Source organism: Ambystoma mexicanum, chromosome 2p, assembly GCF_040938575.1.
Source record: "Ambystoma mexicanum isolate Mex_15411 chromosome 2p, UKY_AmexF1_1, whole genome shotgun sequence".
NCBI classification, from domain to species: Eukaryota; Metazoa; Chordata; class Amphibia; order Caudata; family Ambystomatidae; genus Ambystoma; species Ambystoma mexicanum.
The window spans coordinates 480912336-480931757 of NC_090923.1; the positions used below are offsets into that span (position 1 = coordinate 480912336).

The 19422-nt window shown below is 42.2% G+C and overlaps 1 protein-coding gene across 3 annotated transcripts in view; it reads left to right on the forward strand.

Moving 5' to 3' along the window:
- ECM2 (extracellular matrix protein 2) overlaps positions 1-19422 on the forward strand; it is a 436024-nt gene that overhangs the window by 321789 nt on the left and 94813 nt on the right. For all 3 annotated transcript variants that reach the window (XM_069643868.1, XM_069643867.1, XM_069643869.1), the window contains exon 8: positions 9531-9670. In XM_069643868.1, coding sequence (XP_069499969.1) covers positions 9531-9670 — 140 coding nt within the window. The remainder of the gene's footprint in view (positions 1-9530; positions 9671-19422) is intronic.

Sequence of the window (19422 nt, forward strand, 5' to 3'; positions counted from 1 at the left end):
TTTTTTAGGTACTAAACCTAGTGGTGATACCAAAAGTTCTGAAAACGGCATAATGTCCCAAGGTCCCCCTATTCTACCCAACTGCAATTCTTTGTCTAATTTTTCTTTTATTACTTTTGGGTTGTCTTGTGCTGATTTTAAGATTTTTGGGATCCTCTCTGACCCTGTCCCCTTGAAAGGGATTACGAAACCATCTGTGAAACCTGTCCATATTGCTGTACTGATTGTTTTGTCGGGATAGTCCCTTATTGCTTTGTAAAAGTTGTGATGATTTATCTGTGTTTTGCCGGGCTCTAGCTTTATTACTGTCCCGCTAGCGTTCCTCTTTCTTAGAATTTTTTGAGTCGGGTGCAGTTACATGTGGGGTGCTCGCCCCCACAGTTGGTGCAGGTGTGTTTGTACCAACACTCCTTCCCCCATGTACACTGGTTCTTCCCATAATTCCTGCATGGTATGTTGGTTTTTGAGAGGTGGTTGCTTTTATTCTGACCCCGGGCATTTGACTTAGCCGCCCATGGCTGATTCTTCCGAAAGGGCTGCTCGTTCTTTTTATGCCTCTCGTTATCTTGCCCTCGACTATTGGATTGTGACTGGGGGTTTCTAGTGTTTCTGCCTGTGGGTTGTGTCACCTCCTCCTCGGATGTTAGTTCCCCGTTCATTATGTAGAGGTCATTCTGGACTTCGTCCCATTCTATTGCTGTTATTTCAGACATACGTCTTCTGAATCTTATGCCATATGCTAACCAAATCTTTCCCCTGTGTGTTGTTTTTACCTCTCTTATTTTATCTGCGTATGCCCATAACTTTATACCATCCCCTGGAAATTTTTCCTGGTAGATGCTTGCGAGGACGGCGAATGCCTTGAACCAATTGTCCCAATTTTGTTCCACCTGTGCATTTCTTGCTATGGCCTTCTCTATCTTTTTGGGGTCCCGGAATGCATCTCTGCCTTTGCGTTGGGCTTCAATTAGTGAGAAAATCTTGATAAATTCTTTTTGTCAGATAGCTTCCTTAATCGTTATGTCTATGTTCCATGCTAAAGATTTTTTATATCTATTGAGTATCTCTGTCTCAAAATTCTTGAATCTCAGCTCTAACTGCGCAGTGCTGAGAGTTATGATGTCCCCATTGATGTTGCTGCCTACGGCCACTGGGTCTGCTATGTTACTAATGGGATTAGCCCATGCTTGTAAAGGCCCCTGTGCCCCATCGCGTACCGCTGTGCCCCCTTCTGTGCCTGTTGACTCAGTGGGTGTGAGGTTTTCCACTATTATTGTGGGTTCAAGAGGGCTGTCCTGCGCCTCCCTCTCCTCTGCTGGATTTATTTGTTTGCCCCTTAACTCTGCTATACTTTGTTGCATGACCTTAATGCTTTCACATAATGCGGACACATTTCTATTCATTTTACCTCCTCCACTGTAAACTGCTGATCTGTTCTTCTTTGCCGGTGCTGGGGAGATGTCTTCCGCGCTTGTTGGCTGCGCTGGACTTCCCTTTGGCATCCCGTACATATTTTCTTGTACCCAGGCCCAACCATAGACTTTTGCTGCCTCTACTGCCGCCTGTAATAGTGGGAATATTATCTTCTTTGTTGTGTCTTTCGATGCCTGTGGTTTCCTTTTTGGCGCCATCTTCCTATTGGATAGAAAAATAGCTTAGCTGATTATGACAAAAATACTTTAGTTCCTCGTGCTGGGATACTGTTGTTTTGTTAAGTAATCTGTGTCCCCGTAATTGGGGTACTGTTCTCTGTGCCCCGTATTTGGGGTACTGCTCTCTGTGTTTTGTAGCCCTCTGTTTTCCCCGTATTTTTGAGGAAATGTAGTTGGTACTGTGCTTTGTCTTGTGCCAGTATATTAACAGTTTTGTATTTGAGCGCTGCTCCTGTGATTTACTGTAGGTAAAACAGGGTTGCTCTTAAGAGCCTGTTCAAAAGGGGGTTGAAACCGATGATTGCCGTGACCCTCGCGTTATCTTGGCCACCGACTACTATAACTTTGCATTTCACATGTGCTATGAAATGACAAAATCGGAAAAATTGTTTTTGAAACGCTCTTTGTTTATAACAACCAAATTGAGAGGGCGTGGGTCGCGTAAGCACACGTGCGAGCGGCCGTGCTTTAAAACCTGCATTCGCATGCGCTGTCCTGCTGTCGCGTAAGCTATGTAAGGCAGGGGGTGGGGCAGTGCGTTTTCTGTATGTTTAAATTAATTTAGCGTTTATGTAGCTCTGCTGACCCTCGGGTGTCTGAGCGGTGCTTTATGTTGACCACCGTGTGTGGTGCTTTATCGACCATGGGGGGGTGCGGGCCCGATTTTGGCTCTGCAGGGATTTAAAATTGCGTCTGCCGGCTCTGTATGGATCTCGAGGCAAGTGCACTGCTTGCAGTGCCACTTGACCGGCCTGCGGGGAAGGGTGAAGGAAATGTGGATCCTTCTGCCAAATGAAATGGCTGATTTTTTGACACCGCCGGGACTCAAAACTGTGTTGGCAGGCTCTGTAGAGCGAGCAAGCTACTCGCTGTGCTATCTGAGTGACTGTTAATTAATAACCCCCCCCCTTAGTCCAACAAACCATTTTTAAAACTCGGCTGTTTCTATGTCCGTCCCGCGCCAACTCGTTTCTCTTGCGTGGCTTCAGGCTTTTGCTGCTGGAGCGTGACTTACTTCAAGATGCTGCCGCCGACTCGAATTTGGGCGAAGACGCTCTCTTGTTGCTTGAATAAGTCATGGTTCCTCAGCCTGGGCGTTGCTGTAGCCCTGCGCTGTTAGGTCTGTTGTCCTGCCGTCTTTGGTCAGATAAAGGGGTTTAAACTGCTGCCGTCTGTGTTCTGCCAGCGCGGGTGTACCAGGACAATGATACCCCACCGGCCGGGATGCTTTGAGCTCTTCACCAAAGCCCAAGTCAACACGCTGAGTAACCAGCGAAATTGATTCGGGGAAAAGAGAGTTTTGGAAGGCACTGAGGTCACTGTGCACTTCCCTTTGTGTTTTGGGTCCCCATGTAGGGTCCACAAAACTGCTGGAGTCTTGTCCTTATATGCACGTCGGTGCTTTCTTGGGGGCTGTAACCCAGCCCCCAGGCCGGCACGGCGCCGACTGTCTGAGTCCCCCACCCCTTAGGGGATGGGGGCACCTTTTGCTCTGATAGAGCTTCCTGCTTTTTGTCTTGGGTGGCTTCTCCCACCTCTTTGTGTTGCGGACGAGCAAGGTGTGAAATCACACCCTGCCCGTCCGTTCTTCTTGTCCCCGAGACAGCATGTCCCTGGGAAAGTTTTGCACCGCGTGGGGGGCGTTGGCCCGAGCGGGCCTGCGCCCCCCACTCTGGTCCTGCTGTCATGGTGCAGCCGTTACCCCATCTTGCCTGGGTGCCCTGTGGCATTCCCCAGAAGGAGAAGAAGAAGAAGAAGAAGAAGAAGAAGAAGAAGAAGAAGAAGAAGAAGAAGAAGAAGAAGAAGAAGAAGAAGAAGAAGAAGAAGAAGAAGAAGAAGAAGAAAAAGAATATGGCCCTTTCTGGCCTCTCAGGGCCAAGGCGAATAAGAAGAGGGGTTTCGCACACTGTGTTTTCTTGGGCATGGTTTTCTACATGCCTAGGCTCACCATGACACTGTGGAAGGCTCAAAGTCTGGCCAAAACCACTTTGCGCGCAAGCCCAGGGTTTTGGTAACCATGACATAAATGAGTTAATCAAAAATGTTTCCCCATTCCTAGTGTTTTTAGGGAACTGTTTTCAACTTGGCAAATGCACATTTCTTACACACAACCTTAAGGGCATGTGTTTTCCTGGACATGGCTTTAACATTCCAAGGCTCACCATGCGGCAAGTGATTTCCAGACGAACCCCTTTGTGTAGAGAACACCTCCAGTTCGCTTTCTCCTTGGTGCTGTGCCCCATAAAATACAGTTGATTCCCACAATCAATTCAGTCCAATTGTGCACATGGTTCCTCTACCTTTTCCTTCTAGGCCTTCCTGTGTATCTTATCTACCCCTCGCCCTCATGCCAACTATCTACCCAGATTTTCTTCACCCTACCACTACTGAATGTTCTATCCTACTCCTCCTTTGTCACTCTGACAAGCAAAGCACTTTGAAGACTTAAACTATGGCAGTAGGTGCAATAAAAATGCAATATAACATAACATAAACGTGTAACCAAGGGAGGTTGTAAAAGATCCACGGAAATGCTCCAGAGTCACACAACCTGCACCCCTCATTCTTTGTGTTGACAGCATTTCAAGTGGGGCAATTTATAAGTGATGGCTCATTTAACAAGCCATTGTTTTTATACAGTATATGCTTAACATTTCAGTGTTAAGAACTGAACATGGGTCATTTTTATTCACCAGGCCAGCACAAGTATCAGTTATCTGATCAAACCTATGCAAAAGAAAATTAACATGCCACACAGAAAAGTTTAAAACTCTTCTCTTTATTTTCGTGTCTCTTTTTTTGACACACCAAGACCTGTTTTTTATATTACTTTTTAGTTACATATCCCACATCCCTGGAAAGTTTAACTCTAGTTTTCTTGCTTACGTATTCTAGTGGCTGCTTTGGGACATGGACTAAATGCATCCTCTCAACATCAAAGGTCTTTTAATTGTCTAAACAAACCAGCCACTGCCTAGCGAGCACACCAGATGGCAACTCAATGTCACTTGGCACCTTGATTAGGAAAGTGGAGTTCATTGTGTGTCACCATGCAGACAGTAGTCCAAATCAATGCAGTGATATGTGCAGCAATGATTTGTGTGCTGCACAAGTCGCCACCCTGTTGGTTAATGGTGTCTATGTACTGCTCTCTTATGTAACAGCACATATACCTGTTTTTGTCGTATGTGCCCAATGTCCATACAAGAGCACAGTGGACTGTTTTGTGCATGTGACTCTGGCGAGCATGCCATATTGTGCCCACACTTAAACACATAAAGCAATCAAATAAGTTGCCTCAAATTGTAAATCCACGAGGCCAAACAACCTTTCTGCACTGCCCTAGCTGCAGACCAGCACTAATAAGAGATGCTAATGCCAGCTCTGTTAGATAAAGCATGGACCTGCTCCTTGTTGCCGAAATAACCCCTGTGGCCTGCACAATGTTGAGGAACTGTGGGCCCTTTACCACGCATTGGAAGGCGGTTTTCTTTAAAACGCTTCATCAGCTTATTACTGATGAAGCGTTTGAAAGAGGCGTTTGAAAGAGGTACAATCCTTTCTGTGTAGCCTTTCTGTGAATTGTTTATTTGGTCTTGTACGGTATGATGCTCTGTCTGCAGATATAATTCCCTAAAGATGTTTCTGTATTGGGGTTTGGCATGCCCACACTGAGACCCGCCCCTTCTTCCTCCACAATTCTTCAGAAACAAGAAGCAAAAAAAGCCCCTGTACCCTATTTGAGTGGCTGATGTTGCAGCCATTTTATACTCGGATCCAAAAATGTAGGCTGTCTAAATGAGCATGTATGGTTCATGGTTACAAACATTCTAATGTTAGGGTGAGTATTGTGAACCGTGATGTGAGCACCAAGCCATGCATCAGTAATGCATTTAGAGATTCATCCATACAATCCTTTTATCACAGATACTTGTTTATCAAATGTAGAGAGCTCTGATCACTGAAATGCACTGTAATTTAATGCAAAGTATACAGGAATCTTCATTCGTGCTATTTGTTCTCGTTCCCACTGTCAGAGAGGTATTTTGAAAGAGTACATCTTGGAATGATAACCTTCTATCAGAAAATAATTAATACGACAGAGGTGTAGTTTGGGAGTGACGTGTGCCAGCCAGTCAGTGGGGGGGGGCACATTCTGATGTTTCGGCCTGGGCACCAAGTTGGCTAGAACCTGCCCTGATTACAGCACACACCTTCTTTTACCTTTTACGGGGATGACCAGCCTATCCCATGTGAAAGCAGAGCAGTAAATCTCTAATGAGGGCTCATTAGTGACATACTGCATTACTTTCAGATGGAAGGGGGTGCTATGGGGGGAGCAACTGCCCCCATGTTGCTAGTCAGTCAGAATTCATTTAGCTCAGCAACGTATTCAGTTCTCTGTTTTTTGTCCTGGTGCTTAAAATGTGAGCTTTGCATTACAAGCTGTGTGCCGCAGACTGGTTCCACTCTAAGTGCGGGAGAAAAGAGGACTGAGGGGACTCGGTACAAGTGAAAAGAACAAAGAACCCATGGTCCTCATTTATCCTGCAGCAGCAGTGGCCAGGGAAGGCACCAAGGCATTTAATCCTTTTCAAATTGGAGGCACTAGGGCATTTCAACTTTTTCATAAGAGGGGCCTTCATTGTGCCTGATATTCCCAAAATTCTCTTTATTTTATGCAAAGCTGCATTTTATTTTTACAAGGTTATTTTACTCACTGAATGCTGATGAAGTCACCTAACAACGTTAAGGTCCAGCTTTGATAAATACTTCCCTGAAGAAAATGCTGGCATTAATGACTGGGTGATGCAGCCTTTTTCTGGCAGAGCAGGCGGTTCATCTTCCATTTAATGTCCAGGAGGAGCTGACTGAGGTTCAGCTGGACACTACTCAGAAATCTGATTTTAGGAACATTGCAGTGGGAGACTTTTGGCTGAAGGTAATCCTGGAGTATCCTACATTGGCAAGGTCTGCTATACAGTCTCTCTCACCCTTTGGGTGTTCCTCATTGTGCGAAATAGGCTTTTTACCGTTGGCTGCAATGAAAACGAAACACTGCAGAAGGCTGGAAGTGGAGGACACTCTCAGAGTGGTGGTCTCAAAAATAAAGCCACACATTGACTCACTTCCTGCAGAGAGACAGGCCCACCCTTCCCATTAATACCTGCTCTGTAAAATCAAATTGCCTTCTGCTGAATATACTAATAGGAATGAATTTTGAGAAAATAAAAGCCCTACTGGGAAATATTGTGTTTCTATGTTTGGATTGGAAGTGATTGCCCTACTGTCTTAGAATGTCTCCCCAGCAACATATCCCTTCAAAATGATGGCACCACGTATTCTGTAGCCATCTCTATAAAATAAATAACATAAACACAGAGGGGCGGGGCTGGTGGGTCCCGAGCAATTTATTTTTTGCTCAGCGGGGCCTTGACATAAACAGTTTGAAGACCAGTGGTCTAGATAGTATGGCAATTTTCTCTATCAGCGCAGCACATCGAGTGTTCTGTGCTAATGATGTTAAAGTGTGCTGCTATATGCATCATAACGCACAATTCTCTTTATACTATGGAGGCAATAGTGAATTCAGCTAAACCTATCTATTTTTGCATTTGTAGGCCAACCTATCCTAAACCACTGGAGATTACTTACTTCATTACTACAACTAAAGCAGTATGCTGGCACTATCCCAAACAATATGTGTCGCAATGTACTGCTCTGACCACATGACCTCCCTCACATCCTCAACCACACACCAACCATAATAAGCACCAGGTATAATCTGGTGTAGCTACTGCCATAACATTTAAGTATTACTTATAAAATGGACTACACATTCCTTAAGCTTTTTCTCATGCTTATGAATAACTAATTACAGTTAAGTAACATGCATCCCAGCTATTACAATCATGATCCCTCCTCATCGCCTTATTTGTTTTGTTTTCCCACACTAAGTTGTTTATTCACTGGCTAATCCCTCTTTTCTATCACCTACACCCCGTCCACACCTTCTTCTTTCCTATCGACAGAACAAGGTTTGATAATACCCTGGTGGTGGCGCAATACACCACTGCCAGGATAAGGTCAGGTGCCGTAAGAACTCTGTTGTAGTGATGGGTGCAGTACAAATGTTTATCCTCCTTTCCATACATATCACAGTTTGTGTCACTTATCATAAAACCTCCCAGCCTGGCTTTGTGTGCAGCCCTAAGCATCGGATATCCTTTTCTATGTGTAGCGCTAAACTACCCTAATCACCAGGCCTCGCCGCTTCCCACATTAAGGCTACAACACAACAACTTGCATCCTCTCACACCACAGACACTGCTCTTTGAGATGCTTCTCTCAACGAGAGGATTCGGTTCGTGCCAATGTAATACACATTTTTGCAGTTTTCTATGCATTGTTAAGACCTTGAACTTTGTTGCCACAAAATAATGTCATTTCGTTTTATTAAAAGACAAATTTAATTCGAATACGCTTCAGAGGTTTGGATTGCATATCATAAAATTGCTGATCCAGCATGCTTGGTTGTTAGCAGCTTAACCATAAGCAAAGAAATAAATTCAGTGTTTTTGATTAAAGCTAGCAAGTCACCCACTCTTGGGCCAAATTACAAACAAGTAAGAGAATGTTCGTTTTTGCCTCACAATTCCTGTGTGATTCATAGCAAATAGAGCAAACAGATATTGCCTTAGTTTACATTGGTATTATGTTGTGCTAGCAAAAAGTACCCCTACACCGCAGCGGTTCAGTAGACAGACATGGTAACACTCTCATCAATTGATGAAAATCCATGATTTCGTAGGCAGCTGTACCCAGTCGCTTATCGCTTGATGTGCTTTGCTCCCTGAACTAAACTGTGCTGCGAATGGGCGCTGTTGCTGGCTGTCATACCCAGCAGCAGACGTGGAGGGGAAGTGAGAGTTGGTGTGCTGCAGCATACTGGGACCTTCTGTGTGCTCTCCCCGCCTGTCGCCTCACCCTGGCACGGTGCAGTGCCTTGCAGTGTAAATATCTCAGAAACAGTGCTTCCTAGGAACTTGAAACGTGGTTTGCAAGGGACCTTTGACTTTTGTTCTTCGTGTCAATACTCTTAAAATGAGCTTTGGCCAGCCCTTCTCTGACCACATTGATTTTTCACTGATTATAAATAACCGTCTCATGTGTTAAGGGGCTGAAATCCTGGGAGAGTGGTGGGGTGACCAAATGTCATGGGATCAGTAATGTCCGAAGGGTCCTAACAGATTACTATGCAAAATTTGGTGCAGATTGGTGGAACGGTGTGGAATTGAATACGGAACAAACTAACAGATGTTCTGCTTTATATATAGAGAGAGAAAGAGATAGAAATAGAAATAGAGATAGAGACATCATACAAACATAAAAACATGCTTTGTTCCTCACTTCACTTGCCCTGTTTCAAAATACAAAATATTTATGGACCAGGCTAGTTCTAGAGCAGAGCTTGTTTCTCCCATTCCATGTCCCACAAGCAGAACACGGCACCGTCCCCTTTGCCATACCGCAAAATACTTTGTAAACTACCAATTAGAGCTCCATTCGCTATTAGGCAAAAGGCAAAACTGGTACTAAATCAATTTTCTTGATTTTTAGCAATACCATTAACAGTATGTAACCTCAACCTTGATGTAAATGTTCAACAAAAAGGACGTTTGATATTTATGTATTTCGTAGCATGTGCTCCTGTTAGGAATGCAGTACTTATTCAAGAACAAATGCTACGTGAGCTACGTTTTATAAGCATTTAAACCGGTCTCTGTATTGTTTCATTGCTAAAGCTTTTACATTCTATGAATGTTGTGGTTTTGTGCAGCACATACGGTTTGTAAACTGTTTCTCCCTCAATTGCAGGAACTGTATCTGGAGCATAATCAGATAGAAGAGATATCAGAAACATGCTTTAATCGCACAAATAACCTGCACACAATTGTGCTGAGACACAATAAGCTGGAGGAAAGCAGGATAGCACCTTTGGCTTGGATCTACAATGAGTAAGTGTCTACATCACATCAACAACACAACCTGATCTTCTCTATGATTTTGTGCATTATTGTATAGTCCACACTTATACCATCTCACCTCTGCCCTAAATCCGTTTATTCTATAATGCAAGAGGTCTTTTAATCAGGAAATATGAAATCACTGAATGTCTCATTTATATCTGTACCTACTTGAATCCGACACTCATGCTTATTGTTGTGAGGGACCCCTCCCATGCTGACCCTTTAAGTAATGGGACCATGGACGGAAATCATCATGAGGGTGGAGGGGCGAAGGAAACAGAAGGGGATGGGCAAAGAGATATAGCTGTAATGGAGGAAGAAGAAGGGTAATCAATACAATTGCTCCTCTGCATGCTGTGGCTTCCCTTCATTGGTGTACACTTCCCAGTTACTGCTAGCAACTGACGACGAGCAGAACTGAACTCACACCAATCCTTGCTGTGCGCAGCAGCTACGTGGACATGGCGGCATTCAGCCATCCAACTGTTAGCTGCCCCGGAGGAGCCCGTGTAGACCGACTGGCGCACCATCAGGCTACTGTTTCCCCATGGTGCAATCCCTGCACGGGTGGTACTTGCGGGTTAAAAAAAACATATATATATATATATATATATATACATATACATGGCCACGGTAGTGGCCATGTAGTTATGGTTAAGTTGCTGTTTCCATAGGAAGAGCACTTTTTGGGCGGCTTATAACTTCGCTCTCCCTGGACGGATCCTCACCAAACTTTGCAAAAAAAGTAGTTGGGTCACTCTGGATTTTTCTGCAAAGTTTGGTGAGGATTCGTCCAGGGGGGGCAAAGTTATAGGGGGGGGTCCCAAAACTTTTTTTTTCCCATAGACTGAATGGGAAAAAACTTTGCGCACGGCTACAGCCCGAACCGCTGGACGGATTTACACCAAATTTGCGGCAGGAGCGGCGGCCCGGTCCCAAAAGCGTGCTTTTGTAAATTTGGTGTAAATCCGTCCAGTAGTTTTTTAAAAAATGACTAAAATGTAAGGCAACAAAATTAGTGATATCTGCGTTCGCTTCGCGGACGGACTTCCCTGTTCGCTCTGCGGACAGCACCCCGATTGGCCCGTGGGCTTGCGTCATGTCCGCGGACATGCGACGTGTTCACTGATTGGACGGCGATGGGCGTGGAGCGCGTCAGATTTTCTGTGGCGCCCGCCACCTTGTATTCGCAGTCGACCGCGTACAGCGCAGTGAAACGTGGATAAAAAATTGTATTTAGTGCCGTGTGTTGGTGTGTAAGAGTGTTTGGGGAGGGTGGGGGAGTATGAGATAGGTTCAATGCTTTGTTTTTTTATGTGCTAGACGTTTTTGTTGCGCTCGATTTGTCCGCGGAGAACACGGCTGTTCTGACATTTTGTAAATAAACTAAATGGTGGGGTGTTTAGAGGACGGAGTATGTGTCATTTTTGTTCGCAAGGAAGGTAAAAATGAGCTATGAACACTCGCGGTGTACTTAATTGTTCGTAAATACACAAACTGGGGGTGTCCTCAGGACGCTGTCCGTATTGTAATTTGTCTAGTTGAATGTGTTCTAAGAACACTCGCAGTGTCCCGAAATGGTTGCAATTACACAAAATGGGGGTGTTCTGAGAACGTTGTTTGTATTGTTCGTTGTCAGGGTGAAAGTGTTTTAAGAGCACTCCTTTTGTCCGCTAATAGTACAATTTCCTAGGGGCGTCAACCGACTTTTTGTCCACTAAAGAAACGATAAATCCGGCTGGTGTGCGTCGACATTATGTGATAATCCTATGACTGGCGCTATTGACCTGGCTGACCTGCTTTAGCAACACTAAATCATATCTCCCGCAACTAAGCCTGATATTATCAAGGCATTCATATTCCCCACCTCTATCCGTGACGTTACAGGGTGCGTAATGAAACGCGCCCAGTCGTCTCCAGTACTACGCGACTTTACACAGAACCCGGAAGACAACACACATTATGTCACAACACAGCGCGCCACAATTCAGAATATGAAACTGTGATTTAAAAGCAAAGAGCAAGATTGTAAATGTTGTAAAGTACATTTATTTGACATCAAATGTTTAGAGAATATTCAGCAATTTGCATTTGTCTTTGTTGTCGATCCGCAAAAGTTCATGTTGAGACACGCGATGTTCCTTTGCGGTACAGAGAGTGTTAGATCAGGTTACAACTCAGTGCGTCACAATTCGGAATATGAAACTGTGGTTTAAAAGTAAACAGCAGGATTGTACACTTGGTAAAGTACATTTATTTCACATGAAATGTTTAGTGAATATTCAGCGATTTGCTATTGTCTTTGCTGTCGATGAGCAAAAGTTTATTTGGAGCCGCGCGTTGTTCCTTTGCGGTAGATAGGCTGTTGGTTTATGATAAAAGTAGTAAATGGTCTCTCTGATAATCGGAAGGTTGCTCCAACAACGAGCCATTAGACCACCGTATTGGTTGGTATGTTGTTTGTAGCCGCTAGTACTGCGTAAGGGCATATTGGTCCTTGGCAATTGTCCCATAAAATGGTGAGGGTCATGAAGTTGCATATTTGGACTTGCACCTGGCAGTTGAAGACCCCATCCACTGGAGTCTGTAAATTGTGACATAGACAAAACGGGGCCACGTACCTGTTTTAAAAAACATAAATTAGTCTCACCAGCCGATCTTCATTAAAAATCATCATTTTATTTATTAGGGCATGAAACTATTTGCTATCGAAGATAGTGCAACAGAGTATGTTAATAATAAAAAAATAATATTTTCCCATTCATGTAGCGCTAAGAACTGTGAGGTATCTAAGCAGTGCTTATTATTAACCACGGTGTGTGGTGCTCATTTATCGACCACGGAAGGATGAAAGGCTGAGTTTGGGCTTGCCTGGATTCGAACTTGCATTAGCAAGCTGTGCACGGATGTCAAAGCGAGCGCTGTACTCGCTGTGCCACAGCGGCACAGCGGCACAGCGAGTAGAGCGTTTGACCGCCTATAGACCGGTTAAATTATTTCTATTAACCCACTCTGTGTCGTCTGCCTTTTTCAGAGCCCTCTAAACGACAGGGGATCAATTCGGCGGTGATAGTACGCGGTAGAAAACATTATGCCACTTTCAACAAACAAGTTCAACTTCAGCGGTCTTTAATGCTATGCTATTGTAATTATATTTGGTATAAAGTAATGTAAAGGGTTACTTACAGTACAATTGCAATTTCCATTGTCTACGAGTGGTGCAGTCCGAAAATACGACTCTGCGTGTGCCAACGATCTTTCGCATAGTGATATAATATGTAAAAGTGGTTTCGTTTCAGAAATTTCATCTTTATCTTCTCTTACGTTTTAGCAACACTCCTTCAAGAGAAGTCTTTCATCACAATCTCTGTCTGTCAAGGTCAAAACACAATACAACCTTATAGTCTGCTTCGTGAGCCTCTCCGGGGCCCGAGAAAAAAATGAAGCAGCTGACCTTCACTGTGAACAAGCATAAATTCTTACTTTGCAACATTCTGTGTAAAGCCATCTGTAGAAGTTGGTTTTTGCACGCCATGTTTGTATATTGTTTGCGTGATATTAAAAAAAGTTTGTTTAAAGGACGTTATGGTTCTAAGTACAGCCGAAAGACCCCTGAAAATAGCAAGTTATGGTAAGCTATGAAAAATAACTTGCGCCAACACCATGCACTGCTAAGACTAACACCCAGGACATCAAAGATGGTATCGCAAATGTCATTGATGAAATCACTGATGACATCACATGTGTATGTACTTTTCATGGAATTTGTGTACTAGGGATTTTCATTATAATGTTCCGAAAAAAGTGTCAAGGATATTGCAATAAATATCATACCGTTATTAGTGCTTTGCACGATGCATTTATATCAATAAATAGCATTGTATTATGGGATTCTATGTAGTATACTGAGCTGCTAATGGAGAAAGATAGCATTGTGTGCAGAGTACAAGATAAAAGTATAATATTTGTAATGTTAATATGTAGAATAATGAAATGATAATTGTCCTGAAATGTTGGAAAATTCACAAAATGGGGGTGTTCTGAGGACGTTATTCGTAATGTGTGATTGCATAGCTGTATGCAATGAGGGAATGGTACAGAGAGTAAAGTGGACGCCGTCCGCGGACACCGCGGCTGTTCGTGGACAGGGTGTGGTAAATCCGGGTTTTTCCAGGAAATCCAACATGGAAAGAAGACTGTACGGATCAGCCAATCAGATGTCGAGGTTGTGGATTTGTGTTGAAAGAGACTGTGTGTGGTGAAGATGGCAGAAGTGGAGAAAGTCAGGGTGTTGGTGCTCGGAGATATGTTTGTGTATGGTTTACAGCAGTACGCTGAATGCAGGCCTGTTGCAAAGAACTTTGATGTCAAAGAAGTGGAGGTGGTGTGGAGCACTGTGCCTGATTGCAATGTACAGGGAATTGTACAAGTTTGTGCGGATATGGCCACGATGAACAGTCCGCATGTGGTAGTTTTGCACTATGGTGCTTTCCATTTGGGCAACGTCAGTGCCCCTACTTTGTTGGCTGATTTGGAATGCTTGGTTCAAGCCGTAGTGAAGATCCTTCCAAATGCGAAAGACATTTTTTCTGGATTACTACCTAGGGCAATATGGGACAATAGTTCCGTTTTTTGTCCTCAGCAAAACATTGCTAGGTGTGTCATCAACCAAGGCATGTGTGCCTTCATGCTTAGAGCTGGTATGTTCTTCTGTAACAATGAGAATATTGATGCCAGTAATGCTGTTAATTTTAAAGAAGATGGCATTTCTTTATCTTTTACCGGAAATGCCTTTTTATTTTGGAATGCAAGGGCTGCTTTGGAGAAGGTTATGTGAAGATTTTAGGAGTAAAGTAAGAAAAAAAAAAACAAGAAAAAAAATATAAAATAACAGGTGTCTGTCAAGCATCTGTAAAAAAAAAAACGGCTCTTTTCAGAGCCAACTTCAAAGGGGAAATGGGGCACACTATTTAAATTTACATTCACCACGCTCAGATTTTCGATGTGTCCGCAGACATGGCGGTAGTCCGCGGACATGAAAATCACTACGAGGGGGTTACTATGTTCTATGTTACATGTCGGGGATATTATGGTTAAGTTGTGTTACTAAAAACCTATGAAATTCAGTGAAAAAACTTTGTTAAAGGGACGTTATGGTTCCAAGTAAAACCGAAAAACCCTTGAAATTCGCCAGTTATGGTAACATAAGCAACCATAACTCGCGCCACCGTGCACTGCTAACACTAACACCCAGGACATCGAAGATGACATCACAAATGTCATTGATGACATAACTGATGACATCACATGGCTGGCTTTCCCTTTTTATCCTTTACTGACATATCGAAGCCACATAGTTTTCTGCAGTAACAGTCAGGGAGTAAAAGTTGAAAAGGTACTATATTTGTAGACTTGGGTTCCTGTCACATCGTATATGAAACATGTACGTAGCGGAAGATACAGGCTTGAAAGAGAGGAATCCTTTCTGTGCATGAAGATAATCATTATGGTATCAGCACTTTGTCATAGTTTTACTCTTTATTACTCTACCTTCCCTCTATATGCTCATATTTGTATACATTATAGTCACTCTCCATAGAGTGAATGGGAAAACATTTTTGCTGCCGTCTACAGCCCAAACCGCTGGACGGATTTCCACCAAATTTGGACCAGGATCAGCGGCTTGGTCCCGAAAGCGTGCTTTTGCAAATTTGGTGAAAATTTGTGCAGTAGTTTTTTTTTAAAATGACCAAAAAGTAGGTTAAAAAAAATTAGTGATATCTGTGTTCGGTTTGCGGATACACTTCCCTGTTCGCTCTGCGGAAAGTGTCCTGATTGGCCAATCGTCTTGCGTGATGTTCGCAGACATGCAAAGTGTTCACTGATTGGACGGCGTGGAGCGTGAAGCGCGTCAGATTTTTCGGTAGCGCCGCCATATTGGATTCGCGGACGTCCCGGACAGCGCGGTGAAACTTTGTTCAAAATGTGTATTTTGTAGAGTGTGTTGGTGTGTAGGAGTGTTTGGGGAGGGTGGGAGTGTGTGAGATAGGATGAAAGTTGTGTTTTTTATGTGTTAGACGTTCTTTTTGTGTTCGATTAGTTTGCGGACATCACGGGTGTTCTGAAATTTTCTAAATGAACTGACTAGGGGGTGTTCTAAGGAGTCAAAATGTGTCCGTTTTGTTCGCAAGCAAAGTGAAACTGTTCTAAGAACACTCGCGGTGTCCGGGGAGTGTTCGTAGGTGGTGTACTGAGGACGCTGTCCGTATTGTTCTCTGTCAAGTTGAATGTGTTCTAAGAACACGCGCGGTGTCCTGAAATGTTTGCAAATAAACAAAATGGTGGTGTTCTGAAGACGCTTCTAAGAACACTCGCGGTGTCCGGGGAGTGTTCGTAGGGGGTGTCCTGAGGACGCTGTCCGTATTGTTCTTTGTCAAGTTGAATGTGTCCTAAGAACACTTGCGGTGTCCTGAAATGTTCGCAAATAAACAAGATGGGGGTATCCTGAAGACGTTTTTGAGAACACTCCCGGTGTCCTGGAATGTTCGTAGGGGGTGTCCTTAGGACGGTGTCCGTATTGTTTGTTGTTAAGTTGAAAGTGTTCTAAGAACTATCGCGTTGTTCTGAAATGTTCGTAGGGGGTGTCCTGAAAACGGTGTCCGTATTGTTCGCTGGCAAGCTCAACGTGTTCTAAGAACACTCACACTGTTCGCGGACATTAAAAGTTTCCCATAGATCATAGTTGAAATGTTTGAGTCTATGGATGTGATATGCTGCGGTGGTTGTTGCCAGGGCATAGAGTCTTGGGTGTATGGCCATTTGGCCATGCACCCAAGACTCTATGCCCTGGCAACAACCACCGCAGCATATCACATTCATATTTGTTTATAAGTTTGGGTGAAAAACAAATGTATAAGGAACAAAGGTATTAGATACTATGGATGTGATGTGCTGCTATGGTTGTCCTTATTATTGTATACTTACTGTTTGGTCTAGTAATGGGAGTCCATGTTTTTTTTCTTCATTTCTGTGATAAAAGAAAATAGCATGTTAGTATTAGTATTTTGTGATGACTTATTACATTGTATAAGAAATATACTTTTATTTTTTTTCGACCCTCATATTTAGTAGAGTACAAATCAGAGTACTGTGCAATTTGCTCAGTTTCTGTATTTGTTGCTAAAATAATTGGGTCTGTGGGAGAAAAAAAAATCCATGTTGGATTTAAAAAAAAACCTTTTTCTGTTATGCTACAGTTTATTTGTTTGTTTGTTGTCAGTGTTCACTTGTTGTTTCTGGCTAATGCTTTATACTTTGCTTTGTTGTATTTCTTTTGGAACAGTAACAGATTCTTCATTTGTTTTGATATTATAAAATTTTGGAGCAGTTAGATACCAATTGGCGTATTCTAACTGTCTATTTTTTTAATATATAGTAGTGGTTTTATTTACCTATTTGGATATTGTTAAATTTTGGGACAGTTAGATACCAATTGGCGTATTCTAACTGTGTATTTTTTGGCCTAATTTAGTGGTATTCATTTATCTGATTAGTTGTTGTAGAATCTTTAAGTGTTAGAAAGCTTTTGGACTATTCTAACAGTTTATATTACTTTAACACACATTTATAATTTTGGGACAGTTAGATACCAATTGGCGTATTCTAACTGTGTATTTTTTGGTCTAATTTAGTGGTATTCATTTATCTGATTCGTTGTTGTAGAATTTTTGAGCAGTTAGATAGGTTTTGGAGTATTCTAACAGTTTATATTTTTGTAACACAAATATACTGAACGGTTTAAATACAGTTTATTTATCAAATTTTGGTTTTAAGAACATCAAATAAGCGTTTATAAGATTTGCTGGTAATCTCTGCTTTAGAGTAATGGTACTATCATTACATTCAAACCATCCACATTTCTTTTTTATGTATGCAGTGTAGTGCCCTAAATTGGTTGTGTCTCCTGCGTGGTAGATTATACCTATTGTTGTGAAGGTTTTCTTACCAAGTGATATTTGACCATGTGTGAATCCAGTCAGCTTGCAGTTGTTTTTGGTACCATCTGCATTGTAACGTAGAAGCATTAGTATTACGTATTTACTATGTGTTTGTATTACTAACGTGGAGCGATTATCTGAATTGCAGGTAGAGCATAATCTACCATGGTTTGCATTTTGTACAAGTTGCTGAAATGGAATGGATTCACAATTTGGTATTGATATATATATGAAGCGTTCATTGGGGATTTCTTCTTGTGTCACATTGTTGCAGAGAATGCATGTATGTTTCCACATGTATGAAATCTGAAAGATTTCATTTATAGGTATGTTTTTGTTTTCCAGTACTTGTAGTAAGTACATTAGAAATTCTTGTGGATCTTCCTGTGAGTTTATAGTGAATTTCACCATTCCAGCACAGTAGTCCAATTGTCGTCTTATTCCAAAAACACTATATGTGTTGTCAGGATTGTTTGCTGCATTTCTGTGAAGTACTAACATTTGCAAACACAATGGGTTCGTACTGTGTGAGTAAATGTTGTCAACAATTGGTGGTAATTGAAATAGAATATTCATTGCTACATTTGCATAGCAATTTACACCAATTATATTTGAGAATTTAAATGGTCCAGGTAGTTCTGTATCTAACTGCTTTTTTTGGAGTTTGTCTTCCTTCTTTAAAGAAGTAGCTGGTTTACTTTCTCTAATTGATTCTTTTTTGTTTGTGGTACTTGATGGAGTATTAGTTTCTTTTACTCTCTTTGGAGGATTTCCAGTGACGTCCTGTTGCATTTCAGTTTGATTTAGTTTTCTTTTACAACGTTTTAGTTTTTGTGGAACAGAATATGTGTTTAGATGGGGAGTGTATAGTGAGCGAAGTCTATTATATTCTAAAAAGCAAGGAATATCAGCGTTTACTTTACTTGCATCAAAGTTGATTAGAAATAGACAGTCAAGTGTACGTAAGCGTGATAGTGCTACGTAGCTCATGCCTTCTTTAAAGACTGTGTTACCAATATCTATCATTGCTTTGTCTAGGGTAAGACCTTGTGATTTATGAATCGTGACTGCGTATGCAAGAGTTAGAGAAAATTGTTCTCTGCGTACATACATATCTTTGAAGAGAAGGAATCTAGCTGTTGAGCGTCCTATCCGTTTTACTTCTGAAAGTTTGTCAAAGAGTATATTGACAAACTGAATTTTGTTGTCACGTGGGTATGTTTGAAAGCCAACAACTGTACCCAGTGCTCCATTAACTAGTCCTTGGTCCACGTCAAGATTACGTTTAAGCATTACTCTGCAATTTAAGGATAATTTTAGCATCTTTTCTAAGCCTGCTGTGTTTGAGATTGATTTTTCTAAATTATTTAGTCTTGTTGTGGCTTGGTCACACATGGGTAGTGTCATACCATGTACATCTAGTTTGTCTGTGGCTCTAATTTCCATTATTGGTTGCATTTCTTTACTTAGCATGATTTCATTGAATTTGAAACAGCTTGCAAGAGTTGGCATTAAGGCCATACAATTGACATTTTTGTGGGCTAATTGTTCCATAACATCTGTAGCACATGCATCATCGCCATAAAGAGCATTAATGTGCTGGGTTTTCAATGTTGCTTCTGCTTCTTTAGAAAGTATACCAACTCTCAAACTTTTTAAAATGTTGGCATAAGTGAGATCTGCAGATTGGCGCATGTTTTCTGTTAATTCTCTGTATTGGAAATGTTGCCAAAGGTTGACATT